Source organism: Sceloporus undulatus, chromosome 9 (genome assembly GCF_019175285.1).
Source record: "Sceloporus undulatus isolate JIND9_A2432 ecotype Alabama chromosome 9, SceUnd_v1.1, whole genome shotgun sequence".
Classification (NCBI taxonomy): Eukaryota; Metazoa; Chordata; class Lepidosauria; order Squamata; family Phrynosomatidae; genus Sceloporus; species Sceloporus undulatus.
In genome coordinates this window covers 35,421,858-35,444,468 of record NC_056530.1, presented here as the reverse complement: position 1 = coordinate 35,444,468, position 22,611 = coordinate 35,421,858, and the positions used below count along the sequence as shown (strand labels likewise).

General features: G+C 42.7%; 2 protein-coding genes across 2 annotated transcripts; both read left to right on the top strand.

Moving 5' to 3' along the window:
• The first annotated feature begins 364 nt into the window (after positions 1 to 364).
• CKS1B (CDC28 protein kinase regulatory subunit 1B) lies at positions 365 to 4,400 on the top strand. The gene is made up of 3 exons (XM_042438908.1): positions 365 to 654; positions 3,064 to 3,191; positions 3,912 to 4,400. The coding sequence occupies exons 1-3, from the start codon at positions 596 to 598 to the stop codon at positions 3,962 to 3,964; spliced, it is 240 nt and encodes a 79-aa protein (XP_042294842.1). The 5' UTR covers positions 365 to 595; the 3' UTR covers positions 3,965 to 4,400.
• Positions 4,401 to 7,076: 2,676 nt separating this feature from the next.
• On the top strand, positions 7,077 to 22,611 carry FLAD1 (flavin adenine dinucleotide synthetase 1). The gene is given in 17 exon segments (XM_042441008.1): positions 7,077 to 7,084; positions 8,426 to 8,524; positions 10,946 to 10,992; positions 10,995 to 11,089; positions 12,144 to 12,182; positions 12,185 to 12,302; positions 12,305 to 12,357; positions 12,359 to 12,428; positions 12,431 to 12,481; positions 12,484 to 12,573; positions 12,576 to 12,627; positions 12,629 to 12,897; positions 13,906 to 14,053; positions 17,900 to 17,998; positions 19,469 to 19,658; positions 20,932 to 21,005; positions 22,158 to 22,611. Coding segments are annotated over 17 exon segments (1,638 nt in total). The 3' UTR covers positions 22,294 to 22,611.

Here is a 22,611-nt window from a genome sequence, read left to right as displayed (position 1 = left end):
CACAGCACTCCACAACAGCAATCTATTAATGCATTAATTACCACAATAGTAACTATTGCCTTTGTGTGCCTTAAAACTTATTTCTTACTTGGACACCAGCTTAAGGCAATTGGGAAGACAGGCAGAGCAAGCCAAGAGCCCTCACTCCTCCTCAGCAACAGGCTGCAATGCAAATTGCAAAAGCAACTCAGCAGCAGAAGATGCAGCAACACGTGCCTGCCTCGTCTGTCTGTCCTGGAGGGGCGGGCCCAGTGCTGCGTCGGAGCCAATCAGGCTTCGCGACGTCTGGCGCTCGAGGCTGGCTTCGGCCAATCAGCGCCATGGGCGGGGTGCTTTGAAAAAAGACCGGCGGTTGGAGTCGTTGAGGCCGAGAGTTGGTCTCGCGCCTGGGCCACGCCCCTTTCGCGCCCCCTCGTCCAATGGGCGCCAAGGAAAGGGGGCCCTCGCTGGCTTGCTCTGCTCTCTCTCTCGCGCGCGGGGGCTGCTGGGAAGCAGCAGAGTTGAGAGGGACAAGCGAGCAAAGAAGGAAGCCGCTGAGGGCCTTTTTGCCTCAGAGGCCGTTCTCCTTCATTGTTGCGTCGCTCGCTCCGAAAGCATGTCTCACAAACAGATCTATTATTCGGACAAGTACGACGACGAAGAGTACGAATACCGGTAAGGAAGGCTTCCTCGCGTCCGCGCGAGGAAGGCCTGAGGCGGCGGGGGGCGGGGCTTGCGTCGCCCCTGGCAACGGCCCTGATTCGGAAAAGTTACTTTTTAGCGTGACTGAGGGATACTGGGAGTTGTAGTCCAGAAGTAATTTTTCCGAAGCTGAGGGGGGGGGCGGGCGTTAGAATGCGGAAAGGAGGAGAGTCCTGGGGCAGTCGTTTCTATACACTTTGCGGGTTCTATTCACAAATTTGACTAATATGCCTCTCTAGGAATCTCCAGGTCCTCCAGCGCAACTCTATGGTCAGCTTCCACCAAACGTCGCCCTGAGGGACCTGCTAGAGATTCCTAGAGAGGACGCTCTACTGGGCCTTTGTAGCTCCTCCAGCGCAACTCTATGGTCAGTGTATGGCAGATGTTGACCACAGAGTTGCCCTGGAGGACCTAGAGATTCCTAGAGAGGTCTTCCTTCAGGTCAAAACAGTTTTTCTTGTTTGTGGTTTCTCCACATTCACAGGGGTCCTGTGCCCCTAACCCTGGTGAATATGGAGGGACAAGTGTAGTTATAGAAATATAGACAGAGTCCCTATATTGGCCATTGTCTCGGTGGCTTGTCACTTATAGCTTCATTCCAATGAATTTACTGAGTCCAGCCACTGAACTAAAACCAGCATCAATTCCCCTTTCCATGCAAGGGTCATCATCTCATCTTATGGCAGCAAATTTCCCGCTCAAAGCAGCTTCACAGTATTTAAAGAAAAATAGAACAATAAAATAAAAAGTACATTGAAAAGAATTTTTAAATTGATTCAACATCAAACATCCCAATTCCCTAAATGCCTGTGTGAACAGGTAGGTCTTCACCTGCCGACGGAAGGCCATCAAGGAGGGAGCCATTCTGATCTCTCTGGGAGATCAGGGCGTTCCAGAGTCCAGGGGCAGCCACTGAGAAGGCCTTCTCTCGTGTCCCCACCAACCGTGTTTGTGATGGTGTTGAGACAGAGAGAAGGGCTTCTCTCGAGGTTCTCAGAGTCCAGGCCGGTTCATACCAGGAGAAACGGTCTGCCAAATAGTGGGGACTTGAGCCATGTAGGGATTTGTAGGTAATAACCAGCATCTTGAATTGTGCCCAGAAACAAACTGGCAGCCAATGAAGCTGTTTCAACAGGGGCATTGTGTGGTTTCTGTAATCTGCCCCTGTTAATCGCTTGGCAGCAGCTCTTTGAACCAGCTGAATTTTCCAAACACTTTTCAAAGGCAACCCCATATAGAGCCCATGACAGTAGTCCAAACGGGATGTAACCAAGGCATGTACTACCATGGCCAAATCTGGCTTCTCAAGGAATGGGCACAGCTGGCATACAAGTTTTAAATGTGCAAAAGCACTCACAGCAGAGACCTGGGCCTCCAGGTTCAAAGCTGAGTCCAACTGCGAACCTGTGTCTTTAGGGGGAGTGTGTCCCCATCTAACGCAGGCTGGATCCCTATTCCCCGATCTGCCTTCCGACTGACCAGGAGCACCTCTGTCTTGTCTGGATTAAGATGTGATGTGTGCCTTTATCTGAGCTGAATCTCTTGCTAGTTTTAGAGAATGATATCATGCTTTAGTATTATGAGACAGGCATGTTTCCAGGAAGAAGGAGATGTGAAAACTGGAGGAAGGAACATCAGTAGTTTAAGATACACAAATGACAAATGAAACTTGGAATGGTTACTGAGGAAAGTTAAATAATGAGGTGCAAAGGCAGGTTTACAGTTGAACATGGAGAAAACAAGAATGAACACAGATGAGCTACAAAACTTCAAAGTAAACAATGAACACATTGAAATAGATGACAGTTTTCCATACTTAAGCTCAGTCAGTAGTCAATCAGAGTGGAGACTGCAGCCAAGAAACCAAAGGACTAGGATTTCAAAGGGCAGCTATGAAAGATCTGTAGACATGTTTCTAAAGTGTGATGATGTACAATTGAATATTAAAGTTAGTATTGTCCATGCCATCATGTTTCCCAATTCTATGTGTGGTTGTGGAAACCAGATAGTAAAGAAAACCGATGAGAAAATCAATTCGGAGGTCTCTCGTTCGTATGGCTGCCATATGTCAGGTTGATGGCAGCAACAACAACGATATTTTCAGAAAGCCACTAAAGTGACTGTTACCATCCTTAACTCATTTATGGCCTTCTTTCTTGTGGTCTCCTAGTTCTGAAATTTCCTCTCCCAACAATGGCTTCATTTTGATAAATTAAAACCTAAGACAGCATCTTGACTCTTACCATACTGGACTCTGGGTCTTATTTCTTTGCTTTATTTAGCTGAGTTTCAAACAAATTTTAAGTAGTCCCCTGCTGTTTCTCTTGTGATCGCTCACTTCAAAACCAACGCCATTCTCTCTCTTTTGGCTTGTGCTTACAGGCATGTCATGCTGCCAAAGGACATTGCGAAGCTGGTGCCCAAGACCCATTTGATGTCTGAGTCAGAGTGGCGGAACCTGGGAGTTCAGCAGAGCCAGGGTTGGGTTCACTACATGATCCATGAACCAGGTGGGTTTTTGGATGGCAGTGAATTTGGACTGGGGGAGGCAGGAACAGCTAGTGAAAAGGTTGAGAGACTTTGCTGGAAGGGAGGGATTCTAAAGATCCCAAGATAGCAGGAAATGGGTTTGTCAGGGTGCAAAATAAGCTGCACTAGTTCTGGAAGTGTAAACCCACTGAGCGACCTTGGGTGAGTCACACTCCGGCCCTGAGAACACTATCATAGAGTTGTCATATGTCTGAATAGAACTGAAGGCACACAACAACAACATAGCAAAATAAGAATGTGAGACACCCTGACCCACACTAAGTGATTATGGTTCTGGTAGATCGGCAAAAAAACAACAACCCCTAAACAAAACCTTTTGCTCTGCTTGTCTCCATTGAGCCATAGAACTCACTTGGGGCATTCGTCCCTTCAGCATTTGTAGCCTCACAGGGTTGTTGTGAAGATAAAGTGAGGAAGGAGATCCAGAAATGCCACATTGAGCTGAGATACAAATAGCATTGTTCTTTCTTAAAAAGCAAACAAACCTGGAATTTGCAAATAGCTGATCTAAGCCTCAGATTCCAATTGTGGAAGTCAGCTGTGTCTCAGCTATAGCTATGCTGTTGATGCAGGACGTTTCTAAGTTTTGGCATCTGTGTTGAAACATCCAGTCTAGGCTGCTTAGCAGACTTGTATTATTTTAGAGACCTATTTACATTCTGTTTCCTCTCTCCCTGAAGAGCCTCATATCCTGCTTTTCCGAAGGCCGTTACCAAAGAAACCAGAAAAATGACGGATGTAGACTCTCTTTCCTGCATTTCAGATACAAGCACCTTTTTAAAAAAGCGACAACTGCGTTCTTATTTTTTGTAAAAGTTTGAAAAACATTTTTCATATGTCAAGAAACGCCACTCAGCCTAAACAAGACGCCACAGATGCAAGACAAGAAAGGAGGCCTCGGCTGCAGAGAGATTTCGTACGGGAAAGGACTTGGTTTAAGCTGCCGAGACATTCGGTTTTAGACTGGTTGGAGTTCCTTGCTTTCTCCACATAGCAGGGCTAGTTTGGTCCTTTTTTAAAAACCTTGGACAAAGCACCGTGTTTCTCAGCTTGGGTGTTTGTTAAAGGATGTTTTCATATGTATTTCAGGTTATTCTTCTGAATTTTTAAAAAAGTTGTTCTAGAAATGACTGTTCTTAAGGCTCTGTCAATAAAGCTCAGAGATTTGATTCTGCCTTTTGTTTCTCCGCACTGACTGGGCCAGACTTTCTGTTTACTGCTTAAATAGTCTGCTTTAACAACTTTAACAATTTGCTTGGTTATCATCGATGAGCAAAAATTCCACACAGGTGAGAGGGCATGCATTGTTCTGGTTTTCCACTGCCAGCTGGCTTGGTTTCTGTACTGGAAACATGAAGAGAGGGGGTTTTCTCAACTATCGATGTAGAAATGTAGTAGGTTCATGGAGGGATAGAGTGATTTGGATCCAGACTTACTTTGCCAACCCACTAAGTAGAATTCAAAGATATAGCCATGTTAATACATATATATATCTGTGGAATAAACTATTAATAAAGGTTGGATGAGAGTAAATATATTAAATATAGGCCTGTTACAGATTGCTTTTTTTTTTTTTTGTCTTTTTGGAGATACAGTATGCTGTTTAAATGATGCATGCATCCTAAGAATCCGGAAGCTGCACCAAAGCTGCACTCCAGTGCTTAGGAATGGAGTGTGGCTTTGGCGCGACCTCTGGACTCTTAGGACCCATGCATCATTTAAATAGCATGCCTCCAAAGAGTCCCAAAGCAGCTTTATTTTGGCAGTCTGTAACAGGCCATAGTAAATCTATACATCATGTTCTATGTTATAGTTATGTAGTTGTAGGTGTATACTTTAGTAAGAGTGTTTAATGTATATGTTTGTTTATGATAATACTTTTTGTGATATTTCTAATATGTGTATATTATAAATATTTAAAGAAGAAGAAGAAGATGTAGCCATGTTAGTTTTTAGAGAGGTCTAGTAGCACCTTTGATACAAATTGAAAGAAAGAAATTGGCAGCAGGAGCTTTTGTAGAGTCAGTTTTTAAATGAAATTAGCTTACCGCATATACTCGGCTATAAGTCGACCTCATGTATAAGTCGAGGGCAAAATCTGGGGCCAAAATGATGGATTTTGCTATGACTTGTGGATCAGTTGAAGATAAAACTTAGGGCATATAGCAAATGAAGCAAAGTAAAACAATGTCAAAGAACTTACAAAATTCCAGCAGACATAGCTCTTTCTGCTCACTCTTAAGGCTGGATGGATGAGAGAGTAGAGGGGGTCAGGGCTTCCAGGACAGATTGTACTCTTGCTTTTCACCAGGGGATGGTTCCTTCTTTTAAATAAGAGTTAAGATACAGTATTTACATTGACTCATGTATAAGTCGACTCCAATTCTTTTGGGGGGGGGAGTCAGTTTTTGATCTAAATTTCTAGACATACATGAGTATATGTACAGTATGCTTCCCTACTGGCTACAAAGCCGGATGCTAGCCCCCTTCTGTATAAAGTAGCAGAAACTTTGAGGGGTGGTACCTTTTATAGGCTTGTAAATGAAGCTGCACTAGAAGTGTTAGAAAGTAAATGATCCGATGAGTACATAGAATTGCTTCTCAGCTTAAAACCTGACCATATTGTGCTGAAGGAAAGGAGCTCGTGTTGAGAAAGGTCTGACCTGATTGCCCTCATTAAATACCTGAAGGACTCGCACAGGAAGGCGCAGGCTTGTGCTCTTCTTCTGACCCAGCAGGTAGAACCAGGTCTAATGGTCTGAAACTATAAGAGGGTAGGTTGAACATAAGAAGGAATTTATTGGCAGTAAGAAAGGTTTGGAGAGCCAGCATGTTGTACTGGTTTGAGTGTTGGACAGACTAACCTGGCTATATCTTTGAATTTTACCCCTTCACATACTTAAACAGGGTTATCCTATCACCTCTTAATTTTACCTTCTCCGGGCTAAACATACCCAGCTACCTAAGTCTCTCCTGATAAAGAGCCATGCTTTCCAGACCTCCTCTCAGGGATGCTTTGATTGAGAGTTCCTGCATGGCAAGGAGTTGGACTGGACAGCCCCCGTGGTCTCTTCCAACTATGATTCTCTGCTTCTCTGACCTCTTAACCATCTCTTTTCCAGGCTAAACATACCCAGCTCCTGATGTGACTCCTGATAAGGCTTCTTGGTTTCCAAACCTTTCACCATTCTGGTCATGCTCCAAAGTACAAGGTCAATTCTTATGTTTCTGTTTAAAGGAGCCCTTCATTCGGAACGGTGAGGTCTGGAAACCTCTTTCATGTTAACTCCAAAGCAAGGAATGCATGCCTTTCAGATGCTGGACTGCGACTCCTATCAGCTCTATCCAGTATACAGCAAGATGGTTTGAGCATTGGATTAGGACTCTGGAGTCCAGGGTTCAGATCCCAGTTCGGCTATTAAACCCACTGGGTAGCTTTGGGCAAGTCCCAGTCTCTCAGCCTCAGGGAAGGCAATGGCAAACCACCTCTGAACAAATCTTGCCAAGAAAACCCCGTGAGAGCCTTAGAATTGCCCTAAGTAAACAAGTTGAAGGTGCACAACAGAGAGCGGGTTGGCAACCAGTTACATAGACAGGTGGAGATATTCTGGGGTTCCTGCATTGAGCAAAGTATTGGACTTGATGGCTTCTGGAGCCCCTTCCAGCTCTGGTTCTGTGACACTTTGGTTAGGCATTGCCCTTTTAATAACATGCTTTCACACAGGGTAAGTAGCGAATAGGGACATGAAGACACTGACTGAGGTTGGACTGGATGGCCCTTATGGGCTCTTCCAACTCTATGATTCTATGATTGCAAGGTCAGCAGCTAGAGGCCCAAGCGCCGCATGACGGAGTGAGCTCCCATCACCAGTCCCAACTTCTGCCAGCCTCACAGTTCTTTCCCAGTTTTATTAGAGGGTGGAATATACATTATTTTTATTTTATTCTACTTTATTAAAATAAATTAATGTTTTAAATAATATTAACAAATACTTAGTTTTGGCGACAGAGGACAATATAACATCTATTTTGTTATAATATTAACATAATCATATTTAATATGTAAATAATGTTAAAATAATGTTTTGGGGAAGGGTGCAATATAAATTATATTGTTATATTAATATAATATTTAATATGATAAATAATGTTAAAATAATTAGTTTTGGGAGAAGGGGTGCAATATAAATTATTTTGTTATAATATTAATATAATAATATTTAATATAAAAATAATATTAAAATAATAGTTTTGGGAGAAGAGTGCAATATAAATTATATTGTTATATTAATATAATATTTATATGATAAATAATGTTAAAATACTAGTTTTGGGAGAAGGGTGAAATATAAATTATATTGTTTATATTAATTAAATTTAATATGTAAATAATGTTTAAAATCATAGTTTTGGGAAGGGTGACATATAAATTTTGTTATATTAATATATTTAATATGATAAATACTGGTTAAATAATAGTTTTGGCGAGAAGGGTGGCAATATAAATTATTTTGTTATATATTAATATAATAATATTTAATACTAAATAATATTAAAATAACAGTTTTTGGGAGAAGAGTGCAATATAAATTATATTGTTATATTAATATCATATTTAATATGATAAATAATGTTAAAATACTAGTTTTGGGAGAAGGGGCCAAAATAATGTTATCTAATATTAATTATGTAAATGATAATAATGTTAACTATAGGTTTTGGGGAGAGGGTTGCAATTAAAATATATTGTTATATAATATAATATTTAATATGATAATAATGTTAAATAATAGTTTGGGAGAAGGGTGCAATTAAATTATATTGTTATTAATATAATATTTAATGATAAATAATGTTAAAATAACCGTTTTGGGAGGAAGGGTGAAATTAAATATTTGTTATATTAATTATATTTAATATGATAAATAATGTTAAATCCTGTTTTGGAGAAGGGTGAAATATAAATTGTTAAAATTTATATTTAATATTAAATAATAAAATTAAATACATTGACATAATAATTTAATAATCCGTGATAAACTTCTGGCCAACTTTTCCAAAACTAGTTTTGCAACCAGGACTGTGAGAGCCGCAAGGGCCTCTGGGAATTGTAGTCCTGGCTCGCTAGACTAGACTGGCAGGGCCTCTGGCCAATCAGCTTCCTCCTTTAGCTTTGTCCTTCCGCCCCTTTCAGGATAGCCCAATCGGAGGAGAAAAGAGCAGTGGGCGGGCGAAGGGGGAACAATGGTGAGCGACAGGCGGACAGTGCAGCCTCTGCGAAGACTGCAGGTAGGTAAGCAGGAGGACCGAGGGAGGACTTGGAAGGGTCTGAACAGGGAGGTCTTGGGATGCGATTGTCAGTGCTGCCCTCCATTCAGGATGGGTGAAGGAGAAGGAGGGTGCCCCTGATCATGTGCAGAGTGCCTTTGCCCTTCTGGTTGCCTTAAAACAATATTATGGAGCGAGCAACATCTGCTGTTGTTGTTGTGTGCCTTCAAGTTGACTCTGAATTATGGCAACCCTAAGGCGAAGCTATTCTGGGGTTTTCTTGCAAGGCTTGTTCAGAGGAGGGTTGCCATTGCCTCCCCTGAAGAGGCTAGAGAGTAGAGTGTGACTCGCCCAAGGGCACCCAGTGGGTTTTATAGCTGAGCTGGGATCCGAACTGGGACCCAGAGCATTTTATTCAGTCCTTCTCCCAAAATTGGAAAAATAATAACAAATAATACTCAAACCATGACACTTGGATCTTGCTGGCAGGAGTTACAATAAAGCATCTGGAGGGCACACACTCCTCCCCTTATTGTTTTATTATTGTCATTAAAATATATGTATATGCGTCGTTGTTTCACCCGGTGCTTTACAACTATGTAGGGAGAAGGACGTAATATAAATGTATCCAATTAATTATTCATTATAAGTGTATTAATTGCGTCGTGCGTTTTGCCCAGCACTTTACATAGCTATCCACAGATAAAAAAACCTGCCTACGGCATACAATCTAAAACAAAAGCAACGAAATATAAACTAACCACGCATTATTAAAACACTGTAACTGTAAAAGAATAGACTATGAAAATACACATAATGCGCCTTATCTAACTGTTAGAAATCAGGGTTGGTTTTGTTTTGTGTTTTTTGAAGTTCATAACTTTTAGTTTGGATGCTTTGGTTTAATGTCGCTTAAAACAAGGAGGATATAAAATGTAAGTACAAGAAAGATGAGTAAATTGGATTTTGGGTTCTCAGGATTTATACACCAGTCGATGGTTCGTGTTTGTTTATCATACATCCGGAGCAATCGAATGGTCCTCTTTGGATGAAATGAAAGAATTTCGGTCCTCAAATGCTGCCAGATATTCAATAGGATTTGGTGGGCTTTCCTTTGCAAGCCCCACAAGCCCTTGTAGGAAGATAGGCACTACTGTTTGATCTGAATAGACACATGTAGGCTATGGCCGAAGACCACTTTCTGCTTTGACGCCTTGTAGCTAACATGAAAGAAGTTTCCAGACTTCATGCTTCAGATCAAGGGCTCCTTTAAACAGAAATGTAAGAATCGACAACTTGTACTCTCTCTGGAGCATGTCCAGAGGGGGCAACCAAAATGGTGAAAGGTCTGGAAAGCATGGATCCTTATCAGGAGCGATTTAGGGAGCCGGTTTGCCTGGAGAAGATAAAATTAAGAAGTGATAGATAGCCCTGTTAAGTATTTGTTGAAGGGAGACACATTGAGGCGAGAGCAAACTTGTTTTTCTGCTGCTCCAGAGAACAGGATCCAAAGCAATGGATGCCAGCTATAGGAAAAAGAGATTCCCACCTCAACATTAGGAGGTACATCTTGACAGTAAGGGTGTTCGACAGTGGAACACACTCCTTTGGAGTGTAGTGGAGTCTCCTTCCTTGAGGTCTTTAAGCAGAAGGCGGTAGGCCATCTATTGGAGGTGCTTTGATTGGAGTTCCTGCATGCAGAATGAGTTGGACTCGATGGCCTTGAGGTCTCTTCCAAACATAATTCTATGATTCAGAGCTTTGGGATATCTTTCTCACTTCAACTGGGGATGTATAACCGCCAGTCCAACAATATCTGGAAGATAGGATGAAAGATCTAGCCGTGTTGGTCTGGAAAATCATTCTGACAAGGGATCTGGGTCTAACGGAAAGATAGAAGTTGGTACCACGAGTTTTCGTAGACTTGAACCCCACTTCCCCAGATGCAGGAGGTGGAGGGAGAGTCCTCTGGACAGCCGCTGCCTGCCCCGCTCCATGGAAGATATTTATTTTTATGCTGCTTGGATTTTCTTTCTGGAATAAGAAAATGGTCATAAATAGGGGATGAATCATGAACTTGTAAATTCAGCCACAAAGGAGTGGGGTCCAGATTTCCAGATTCTTTGCAAGGGAAATGAGGCCCACAACATGGGACAAATGAGGTGGTGACATGATTAGGATTTTGCAAATAGCCTGTAACAAAGTGTTGCGGCACAAAGGTTGTGCTGTTCAGTTGTTATTGAAGCCCTGTTTTCGGCTCCAAGTCCACATCCCCCCCACCTGCTTCCCTTCTTTTTCCTTCTAACAAGCTTTTGATTTCTTTGCCGGTTTGTTGTGGTTAGTACTAGGCTCACTACTTACCCATGGCGCCATCCTGAGTGCCTTGTTAGAGCTGGCGGTAGACTCGAAGTGCCTGTGCTCATGCGCTGGAACCTGTGGTGTCCAGGGGCATTCTGCGAGGAAGGCAGTGCCGACATCTCCGAGGCATGGCAACGCAGGCGACGATGCCAGTGCTGGAACCAGCGAGAAAAAAACCTCGGATGGGACCGTGACGGCAGGGATCATCATTATTGGGGACGAGATCCTGAAGGTAAATAATATAATAATAATAATTAATATATAATAATTTATTATAGCCCGCCTAATCCACTAGGAATCAGAGTGGGTTACAACAGTAAAAATGCATTAAAAATACATAAAATACTAATTCATCCCTTCCAACCCCCTCCCTAATATTAACAACTACAATTAAACAATCAAGTTGAAAACAAATAAAATGCTATACATCATTGGTTAAAATTAAAAAAACAATAAAATGAACACCTGAGGGGTTCAGAAGACTTTAAGGCTGTCGTGAATCTTTGGCATGATAGTGAAGTATAGCAACCCCGTTGAGATGACAGTGAAAAGCTCTTACTTTCATGCCAACTGTGGCCTAAGAGTGCCCATGGTAAGAAACATGTACTGTACTAGATCAGCCTTTCTTCTCCCATTATCCCAGCCCGTGGGTTGCTATCCCAACCTTCCATTGATTACAGCTCCCATTGTGCCTAGCAGGGCTGTACATGTTGTTGTATGTTCCCCTACCCTCCTCCCACCACAAGATTATTTATTGGCTGTGCAGGAAACCCCAGACGACCAGATTTGTCCTCAGTGCCTAGTTTCCACATCCCTGAAGTATTTAGGCATTGTTTGTGAAAACAGGCTGCAGTATAGTGGAGTGGTGGGCAAACCTCAGGTGTTGAGGTCTGCATTGGCCCTCAACGGACCTTGGAAAGTCATGCCCCCTTCACCGTCTCAATTTTTTATTTTCACAACAAGTGGATCTCTGTGTTCAGCTTTCCTTGGGCTGTTTAAGGTCAAGAGTACCTGGAAATCAATTTCTGTTTCATTTCCTGTGTGTTTTTAAGCCATTTTCTGGGCCAACATGCCATGGAGAGCCCGAAATGTGGAAAAAAATGCCTTTTTTTTGCCCCATGGCATGCCATAGGTTTGGGAACGAACATTTTCCAATTTTGGGGGGATGCTGAGGGGCCTGAGAGCCTCAGAATGGGCATGGGGGACCGCATGTTGGGCATGACACTTTCTCCACATCTGGTTTAGGGTATTTAAATATTCCTGTGTACATCTCTCTATCTCGGCAGGGTTACACCCAGGACATAAATTCGTTCTACATGTGCAAGAGAAACTCCGCTCATTGGGTGTTGCAGGTGGCCAAATCTCTGTGATCCCTGATGAAGTAGATGCCATTGCCAAGGAGATTTCAACCTTTGCCAGCACATACACCTACGTCCTGACTTCAGGTTGATTGGTCCAACACATGATGATGTCACCTTCGAGGCGGTGGCCCAGGCCTTGTTGGGAGAAGGTCTTCCCTCATCCAGATATGGTTGAACTGGTGAAGCCGTTCTTTGGCAAATTGGATGCTGGTGTCCTGAGATGAAACTGGCCCGTGTCCCTGAGTCCTCACTCCTTAACTATGGGTGGACAAGACAACAGGCAGGGCCTTCCCCTACCCCCTGGTTAGTGTCCGAAACGTTTATATCTTTCCGGGCATCCCGGCTCTAATGAAACGAGCCTTGAGGGTCTTGGGCATCTCTTCCTCAACGAGAAGACTCGATTTGTTTCAGGAGATCTATGTGAATGCAGAGGAACCTCATTGCTCCTTTTCTCACCCAGGCCAACCTAGCTTTGGGCGTCGCACAAGCCTGGGCTCCTATCCAGATTGGGGCAGCAACTATTTCCGGGTGAAGCTTACCCTGGACTCTGACTCAAAAGTGGACTTGGAGGAAGCCTACTCTTACCTGATGGAGAAGTTTGCTGACGGTGTCGTGGTGCCTGTAGTAGCTGATCCTGTCTCCCGGGCAGCCTCGGATGTGTACGCCTTGGCTGGGTCTGGTAGGGTGGCCATATGTTACATGTATGGCTGGTTCTTTGGAGTTAATGGCCTGTTACCGACAGCCAAAATAAAGCTGCTTCGAGTCACAGTGGAGGTATGTGTTTCAATGATGCATGCGTCTAAGAGTCCAGAAGTCTCACCAAAGCCACGCTCCAGCCCTAAGGACTGGAGCGTGGCTTTGGTGTGGTGTCTGGACTCTTAGGACGCATGCATCATTGAAACACCATACCTCCACTGTGACTCGAACAGCTTTATTTTGGCTGTCTGTAACAGGCCAATGTGTCTCAGGTTTAGAGTGGGAAGTGGGTGAAATAAAGGCTAGTGTGGTATAGGGGTTTGAGCAGAGGAGGTTGATCCCCGGGCACCCTGGATATTTTGGACTAAAATTCCTATAAGACCTCCTCACACACCAGCATGGCCAATAGTTAGGGATTGTTGAATCTCAAGTCCAAAACCTCTAGAAAGCACCACATTGCCTTCCCTTGGGCAAGGACCCAGAGGAGAGAAACCACAAAGATGCCTGGAGTATTTGGAGACTGTGTGTATCTCTGTGTGTGTATACACACATACACAGCTCAGATGCAGTCTGAGCATAGGTGGGAGCTGCTTTTGATATTCTCTTTGTCATGGCATTTTCAGCGGGAGACTCATGCCTGATACCTCCTTGTCACTCACTTCATCTCCAGAAGGTTCCAGCTGGGTAGAAGTAGACAAATTCACATTTTTTCTTTTGTTGACTAGGAATGTTGGGCAACTAGAAAAATCCCAGACCTGTAGAAGGCACCAACCCAGTTTCACACCATTTCAGGTTGCCTTTCCTTGTCTTAGAGTATAGGCATAGCTCAGATAACAATCAGCTCCTTTTTACAAAGACTTTTTTTTGTCCTCAGATGCATCTGAGGCAGTAGACTCAAGTTTACAAAAAGTCAAAGGTGACGCAAGATCCCTTTCCATACTTGTAGATGAGGTTTCCAAATCTCCCATTCTGTTTTCTTGCTTCTCTTCAGGTTCTCCCCTTGGCCAGAAGGTGTCAGCAGCCATTTGCACCATAGAGGAAGCCCTGGAACGATATGCCCTGTCCAAGCTTTGCCTGGGATTCAACGGTGGGAAAGACTGCACAGCTTTGCTGCACCTCTTCCATGCAGCCGTCCAAAGGTGACTTTCACTTCCCTTCTTTTGCTGTTGCTTGTCAGAGCTTGCCTTGGATTGAGGTCAGGCTGGGCTTTTTGGGAATCACAACGGGCAGAACTGCCATACCATCCAATATGTCACAGATGAAAAATGGGACAAGTGTAGCTAAGCAAAATGAGAGTGTGGTAAAAAGGGTGTGGCTTAATGAGAAAGAACACACAAAACTATTACTTTATGCCGAGAAACACAGGTTCAACTCTGGGTGTATACCACATCAATGATGGGGCTGAGGAGGAAATTGAAAACCTGCCTGTGTCCAGCTTTTTTCCAGCAGAAAGGAACTTTTAGTCCCTCTGAGGTTAAACCAACACCACAGAAATAATGCAGTTTGACACCGTTTTAATTGTCACAGCTCAATACTGTGTATTTGTCCCAATCCTGGGATTTGTAGTTTGCTGTGGCACCAGAGCTTTCTGACAGAGAAAGCTGAATAGCCCACAAAACTACAAATCACAGAATTCCATAGAATTGAGCCTTGGCATTTCTGCAGTGCAGATTCAGCCTGCTTCCCAGAAGGTTGGTGGAATGAGCCTACAACACTAGCACTTTATCCAGTGACCCCTCGGTATCCCCTGGGTTTGGTTCCAGGACCCCCGTGAATACCAAAATCCATGGATGTTCAAGTCCTGTTAAATACAATGGCATAGTAAAATAGTGTCTCTTATATAAAATGGCAAATCAAGATTTGCTTTTGGAATTTATATATTTTTTGAATGTTTTCAAGCCGCGGATACTTGAGTCAATGGATAAAGCATCCATGACAAAATCGAGGTTTGCTTTTTAGAATTTATATTTTCTGGAATTTTTTCAATCCACAGATTCATGGATATGGAAGGCCAACTGTATCCTAAAATGCAGCACCATTTCTCCAGTCCTCATTCCAAGTCCGACAAGTTTGTGACGGGATTAGAGTGCCAAGGGCACAGGATACAAAAAGCCTGAGTAGTTTTCCTCAACTAGGTTCCTTTCAGATGTATTGACTATAACCTCTATTTATTCCCAGCTTTATGAGCACATTGACTGGGGATAATGAGATGCATAGTCTAAATTAATGGCAGGGTACTCAGCTGGGGAAAGCTGTGCTAGTGCCTGGACACTCGGAGCCTTGATAAAGGCTTATTACAGTGACTTACAATCAGCTATCACCAAAAGCTGGGCCTTTTTGTTGGTGTCCCCACTCCAGTATGGCTCTCCCTCCAAAGGAAGATCAGTCCCCTCAACCCAGGTCAGTCCTCCTTTTCAGACACAGGTTTTAATTGCTCCTTTTTCTGGGTACTTTCAAAGCTAAGGGGAACAAAGACAGGTCACCTCCATCTGTCTGTTTCTGGTTTGTTTTTGTATGTTTCTGTGCTGTGCTGGGGATTATAGGCATTGTTGACCGTACCATTTCTGAAGGGTATCAGTTTGGCAGAAGGCTGGGTTGACAATACAGTGCTGATTTGCTAAGCATGACAGGAGCCACAGTACAGTATTGTATATGTAAGAGGTCTCAAGTTCAAGCCCTGACATCTTCATTTAAAGTAGTATAAAGCAGAAGCCAACTAATGGGTAAAGCCTCTTACCATAAGAGGTCTGCTGCCTGTCAGAGTATATAAAAACATTTATTGTACATGACCATAGGTCATCTCTCTCTCTCTCTCTCTCTCTCTCTCTCTCTCTCTCTCTCTCTCTCTCTCACACACACACACACACACACACACACACCATAGTGAAAATGAGAAGTGAATAAAATATTAAAATATCACAATAGACATAGCTTTAAAACCAGATTAAGTTCCAGAATCTTCTTAAATTTAAATGACAAAGATGGGCCAAACGTTATAGCAGTGCATAGTTCATTCTGTATCATTTAGGGTACCTTCATAACAGGCCTGGGCCTTGGCTAAGGATTCATTATTGTAAAGTAATAATTTGACTTTTTGACTTGCTGTCCAGAGGTTTTTAACTTGTAGGGGACCTGAAATGAATTTATTCCTAATTTCAGATGACAGGGCATAGCTAAATAGATAGAAACATAGAGTTGGAAGAGACCACAAGAGCCATCCAGTCCAACCCCACTCTGCCATGCAGGAAATCACATTCAAAGCATCCCCGACAGATAGCTATCCAGTTTCTGTTTAAAGACCTCTAAGGAAGGAGACTCCACCATTCCCCAAGGAAATGTGTTCCACTGTTGTACAGCTTTTACTATCAGGACATTCCTCCTAATATTGAGGTGGAATCTCTTTTCCTGGAGCTTGCATCCATTGTTCTGTATCTTGTTCTCTGGAGCAGCAGAAAACAAGCTTGCTCCCTCCTCAGTATGACATCCCTTCAAATATTTAAACAGGACTATCATATCACCTCTTAACCTTCTTTTCTTCAGGCTAAACATCCCCAGCTCCTTAAGTCGTTCCTCATAGGGCTTCATGGTTTCCAGACCCTTCACCATTTTAGTCGCCCTCCTTTGGAGACTCTCTGGTTTCTCCACATCCTTTTTTAATTGAGGGCCCCAGAACTGGACACAATATTCCAGGTAGGGCCTGACCAAAGCAGAATACAGTGGCACTATTACTCCCCTTGATCTAGACACTATACTTCTACAATCGGCCCTTCTTATACACGGATTTTATATACACGGATTTAAGCATACACGGTTTGAAAATGTTCCAAAAAAGTATAAATTTACCTTGATGTTCCATTTTTTATTAGGGACACCATTTTGCTATGTCATTATACTTAATGGGACTTGAGCATACATGGATTTTGTTATACACGGGGGATCTTGGAACCAAACCCCAGCGTATAACAAGGATCCACTGTATTGATGCAGCCTAAAATTGCATTGGCCTTTTTAGCTGCCGCATTGCAGTGTTGACTCATGTTCAACTGGTGGTCTACTTGGACTCCCAGATCCCTTTCATATGTAGTTTCATTCAGCCAGGTGTCACCCATCCTATATCTGTGCATTTCATTTTTCCATCCTAAGTGCAGTACTTTACATTTCTCCATGTGGAATTTTATTTTGTTAGCTTTGGCCCAGCTTTCCAGTTTATGCAGGTCATTTTGAATTTTGATCCTGTCCTCTGGGGTATTAGCTATTCCTCCTAATTTGGTGTCATCTGCAAATTTGATAAGTATTCCCCCAATTCTGTCATCCAAGCCATTGATAAAGATGTTGAATAGCACTGGGCCCAGGACAGAGCCCTGTGGGACCCCACTGGTCACTTCTCTCCAGGATGAAAAGGAGCCATTGTTGAGCACCCTTTGTGTTCAACCAGTCAACCAACTACAAATCCATGTAACAGTTACCTTGTCTAGCCCACATTTTACAAGCTTGTTTGCAAGAATGTCATGGGGAACCTTGTCAAAGGCCTTTCTGAAATATAGATATGTTGATGAGAAAGATCTTCAATTCCATTTTGACCACAGTAACAGAAACGCAATTGGTATGGTATTTTGGCAAATCTGCCCTCTACTACTGATGAAGGCATCAGTTGAAATCTGGCTAATGTGTATTCCCTCCTTATGCAGCATTTGTGGATGTTAAAGAAATAGTCCCCTGGGCCATGGGTTTTTTTAAGTAGACTATACCATGGTGCAATCTTGATGTTACCCAGAGCTGCAGAGGCATTCTTTCACCAAAATGAGAAAATAAAGGCAAAGAAGGCATTTCAACTCTGGGTGCTTGACATCTGTCTGCAAGATGATTATGCAGCCAGTCAGAATAGACAACACTGGGTTAGATGTCCAAATACCCTGCCTTGGTCTGCTGCAGCTTCTTATTTTCCTACTGAAAAGGGTATATCCTGTGTTACTCTTCCTGCCCAGGCGATGCCCAGAAAGAATGGAGACATTGAAGGCTCTGTATATCCATACTGTGTCTCCATTTCCTGAGATGGAGGAATTCATCAAAGACACTGCTCAACGGTAGGAGCCACAGTTTTATCCCACCGTCTGGGAAAACACTTTGCTTAGCAGCAGCAACAAAATATCAGCAACACCTTTATTCACCATGTTGTTGCTTATTTTATTTTGGGTAGTTACCTATCAATAGTTATTGATCAAGAGGACCTACCAACAATGTTAGTAAATAAATACAAAGCTGTGATACCAGGGGTTTTAGTTACACGTAGTTCTGTATTTTACATGGTTTTAATATCTTGTTTTCTGATCTTAATGGCCTCATTTTTAAGCACAATATGTTGCTGTTTCTTATTTCAATGTTTATGACCTAACAAACTTTCTGTTATGGGCTGGAGATTGGAAGCATTGCTTCCCCAGATAAAAAATATGGTCCCTAAATGAAATGTTGCAGTATTTCTGGCATTACTGTAATTTAAAATCTCACGTTAGCATCTAGAAATACAGTTTAGTTGTTCAAAGAAAAGGGGCAGATAGTCCTCAAGGGAATGCAAACACATGAAATGGAGGAGTTCTAAATGTGAATGATTTTCAGTGGCTGCATCTGCACTGCAGAAATAATCCAATTTGGCACCACTTTAACTCCCATGGTTCAGTGCCATGCAATTCTGGGAGCTGTAGTTTTGTGAAACATATAGCCTTCTCTGTCAGAGAGCTGTGGTGCCAAAACAAACTACTAACTCCAGAATTCCATAGCATTGAGCCATGGCATTTAAAGTGGCGTCAAACTGGATTATTTCTGCAGTGCAAATATAGCCAATGTCTTGGTTGTGGCAATGCTAGAAATGTGGGGACCAAAGGCAAATTTAATTGGAGGGGATTTTTAGTTGTGGGGGGCAATGCCTTTATTTCTCCCTCCATATCTATACTCATTGTTGCCTATCAGTTATGGAAATCAACCAGTATCTATTTCACTGGGTCTGGATGTGCTTCTTTATATATTTATATACTCCGCATTTACATCTTAGGACAATGACATGCAGCCTGTGGGCCTCATGTGGCCTCATATCTCAATTGGTTACATGCCAATCTAGTTCTTCAAGAATGTGCTCTGTATCACAGAATCTCCTTGCTGAGAGATGAAGATGTTTTGCTGGAACTGTAAGGGCAAGTAATTTATTTATGACACTATTCATCAGTCATGTCAGGAAGCCGAATATTTATACCAGGCCAAGACAACCTAAATGTTTTGTTTTATTTACCAGTCAGAAAGGCTCAGGCTGTCTGCCCACCACTGTGTTCAAAGAGGATTTGGAGGCCTAAGCATCCCACATCAAGTTCCTTGTTTATGTTCTGGATTCTCCGAGGAAAAGGAAAAATGAAGGAATGGCCCTAACCAATACATCCTACTGGCTAATAAATTTCGTATTATCAAATTTTTAACGGACAGAAGGACTGTTAGAATTATGTTTCCATTCTGGTATTGTTTCAGATTCTCCAAGACTTCCTGATGGCCCTTTTTTAAAATTCCCACAGGTACAACCTTAAAATATGTGATGTCCATGGGAACATAAAACAAGCACTGGGTGAACTGAAAGTACAGCAGCCAGAATTGGAGGCCGTGCTGATGGGTACTCGTCGCACTGATCCATATTCCTGCACATTGTCACCTTTCTGCATGACAGACTCTGACTGGCCCCAGTATATGAGGATCAATCCTCTCCTGGTAGGTGAAACCATGTAGGCTTGTCACAAGGGTGCCATTCTGGTATGAGCACTTGAGAATATGTTCAGGTAGCTGTATACTCAAAGACATCTTGTTGAGCAGGAGTCATCAACTGCATAGGGTCAGTGGCCAATGTTTATCACAAACCCCTCTCTGCAGACTATGTGCATGCAAACACACATACGTATGCACACATGCCACAAAATACCTCAATTTTTTTTTAGTTCCTCTCAAAATGACAACTGGAAGTGATGTCCTGTCCCTTCCTGATGCTAGGAACTCCAATAAAAACAGCTGTTTGGGAATGGCAATGGATATTTTTGTGTTCACACATGTTTGAGGGGCTTTCTTGGGTGAAAAATCGCCCGGAAATAATGCTTGACTTAAATAATAATAATAATAATAATAATAATAATAATAATGGGAGAGCTTTGAGGGGCTGGTAGAGGGCTTAAAGGCCTGCAAAAGTGGGATCCAGCAGCCACCTGTGTTATCACAGGTGGTACATTCCCCACCCATTATAAACAGAGGTTTGGATTCTAAGAACTGGCTGTGTAAGTGGATAAAATCAGAGTGGTCTCAAGCCAAGTTTCTAGGTTCTGACAACTTATGGCCACCTCTGTTCTAGGTAGCCTAGAAATTTACTGAGCAAGGGCTCCACTCAGGCTGCAATGCTAACCTGTCACCTGCCTGAGAACTCTGTCTGTTGGCCTCCCAGGGACCAATCACTGGCCACCAGATCATGTAAAAACACTGGTTTACAGACATTGGCATATCAGCCTGAGCTGTTTAGTTCTCTACTAAAAGCCTCCCTTATTTAAGCTTTTGCCCTTTTATCTTTTTATGTATTAGTTACATTTATGTGCTGCCTTTGCTGTCTTACATATTTTATCCTCACAACATCAACTTTGTCAGGCTGAAAAAGAATATGACTAGCCCCAGGTCAGCAAGTGTGGTCTTATGAGAACTAGAAATTGTACTTGTGAAGTCCCAGTTCAAAACTCAAACCATATTGGCGCTTACCCTATCCAGCTGCCTTTTGAAAAAACAAATCTCCTTCAGTCCTCAATGGCTACCTTTGGAATTTGACCACTTACCCTATGACTTCATCACCTGCCACTGTAGCCAAAATGTCTTAATTGGCATAAGATCATGATGCCAACTTCCCTCGATGAAGAAATATAAAGTTAAGATGTAAAATGTGTGCGATGCTTAGTACAAAATAACCTCAGCCCTTCTGATAATGCATTTCTTTCTTCTTCTCACCCCATAGGATTGGACATACCGAGATATATGGACATTCCTTCGCACCCTCTATATTCCTTACTGTATTCTTTATGATAAAGGGTAAGAACTCCAACAGCTTTTTAACATACATTTATACAAGCACATGTTTTTATGGCATGGGTGGGCTCAAGGTCCCTACATATTCAAGCGTTGTGAATATGTGGAAAAATTTGAACTCAGGGCTCCATCCTTCACCTCATTTAGAATCTACTTCGTTCACTACACCAGGACATGTGAAAGACAGTGCCCAAGCCATCGTCACTCTAAGATGACCGGTAGATTGAAAATTGGGGACAGCGCCAGTACCTTTAATAGTCTTGTAGAAAAGGGGATTTCACCAGATGTTTCTTGTTGGACAATTGGGTAACAAGCAACACCCTGTTCTACACAGTCATTAAATGTCAAGGAGCTATAAATGTTGTCTCTAGATTTCTCTCATATAGTCAAGAAGTTTCTCCTAATGTTTAAGTGGAATTTCTTTTCTTGTAATTTGAATCCATTGATCCGTGTCCGAATCATTGGAGCAGCAGAAAACATGCTTGCTACATGTTCTACATGACATCCCTTCTGGTATTTAAAGATGCCTATCACATCACCTCTCTCTCTTCTTTTCTCCAAGCTAAACATACCCAGCTCCCAGAGATGTTCTTCATAGGGTTCAGTGGTTTCCAAGTGATCATCTCAGTCACCTTCCTCTGAACATATTCTAACATGTGACTCCAAGCAGGTTTTTAAGCAGCTCTTCAGTGCCCTAGGGAACCATGTCCTTGAAATTTGAAATCAAACCATATAAATGAATGTTGGCAGAGCAAGGAGTGAGTTTCTGTATCTTTGATGCTGGTTTAGAAGCGGGCATTTCAACAGGTGTGCCTTGTTGTGTGACAAGCAGCACCTGCAGAAATTCCCTCTTCTATACAAGAAGTAAAGGTATAGGTTCTATGTTCAGTTTTTACTCTGGCAACTCTATAAAAGAAGTGGGACAAATGGGACAAATAATGGGAAAGCTTTTAAAACAAGCATTTTCAGCTTGGTCTCAAGAGATTTTATCAGTTTGTAGGAGTGTGTGTGTGTGGCCCTAGGCCTGCCCAGGTTGCCCACCCGAGTCTAGCATCCATGAAACGGCACTGGTCACTGAGGGTTATACTAAGGGTGACTTCTTGTAAATTAAATATCTTCTTTTTCTCTTTCTTCCCCCTACCCTAAACTTGACAGCTATACTTCTTTAGGTAGTATGAGCAACACAAAGAAGAATCCCGCCCTACTCTATACAAATGCCCAAGGACGGGAATGCTACCGGCCAGCCTATGAGCTAGAAAATGAAGAGGATGAACGCAACTCTCGCCATTGAAGTCTGCCTGTTTTCATGGTAGAACTTGGCCTGCTCTGCGACAAAGCCCCCAGCCTAACCTAGTGAAGGTCCGGCCAGGCCTGCTGTGCCTTGGTGCCCCGGTGGTGCCACCACTACTGTGATGTTGTGTTGTTTGGTAGCTGCTCCAGCCCTGGTGGCACCCTGTGTGATTCATTTGACTCCCACTATGTGCATAACACAATGGAACAGCTCTTGGTGGTTCGCTGACTACAGTATATTGTCGCTTACATCATGTAAGGATAATAAATGATGGAAAGTCAGCCAATGAATTCTAGCCTCTTTGTGGGGTCTGGGGTG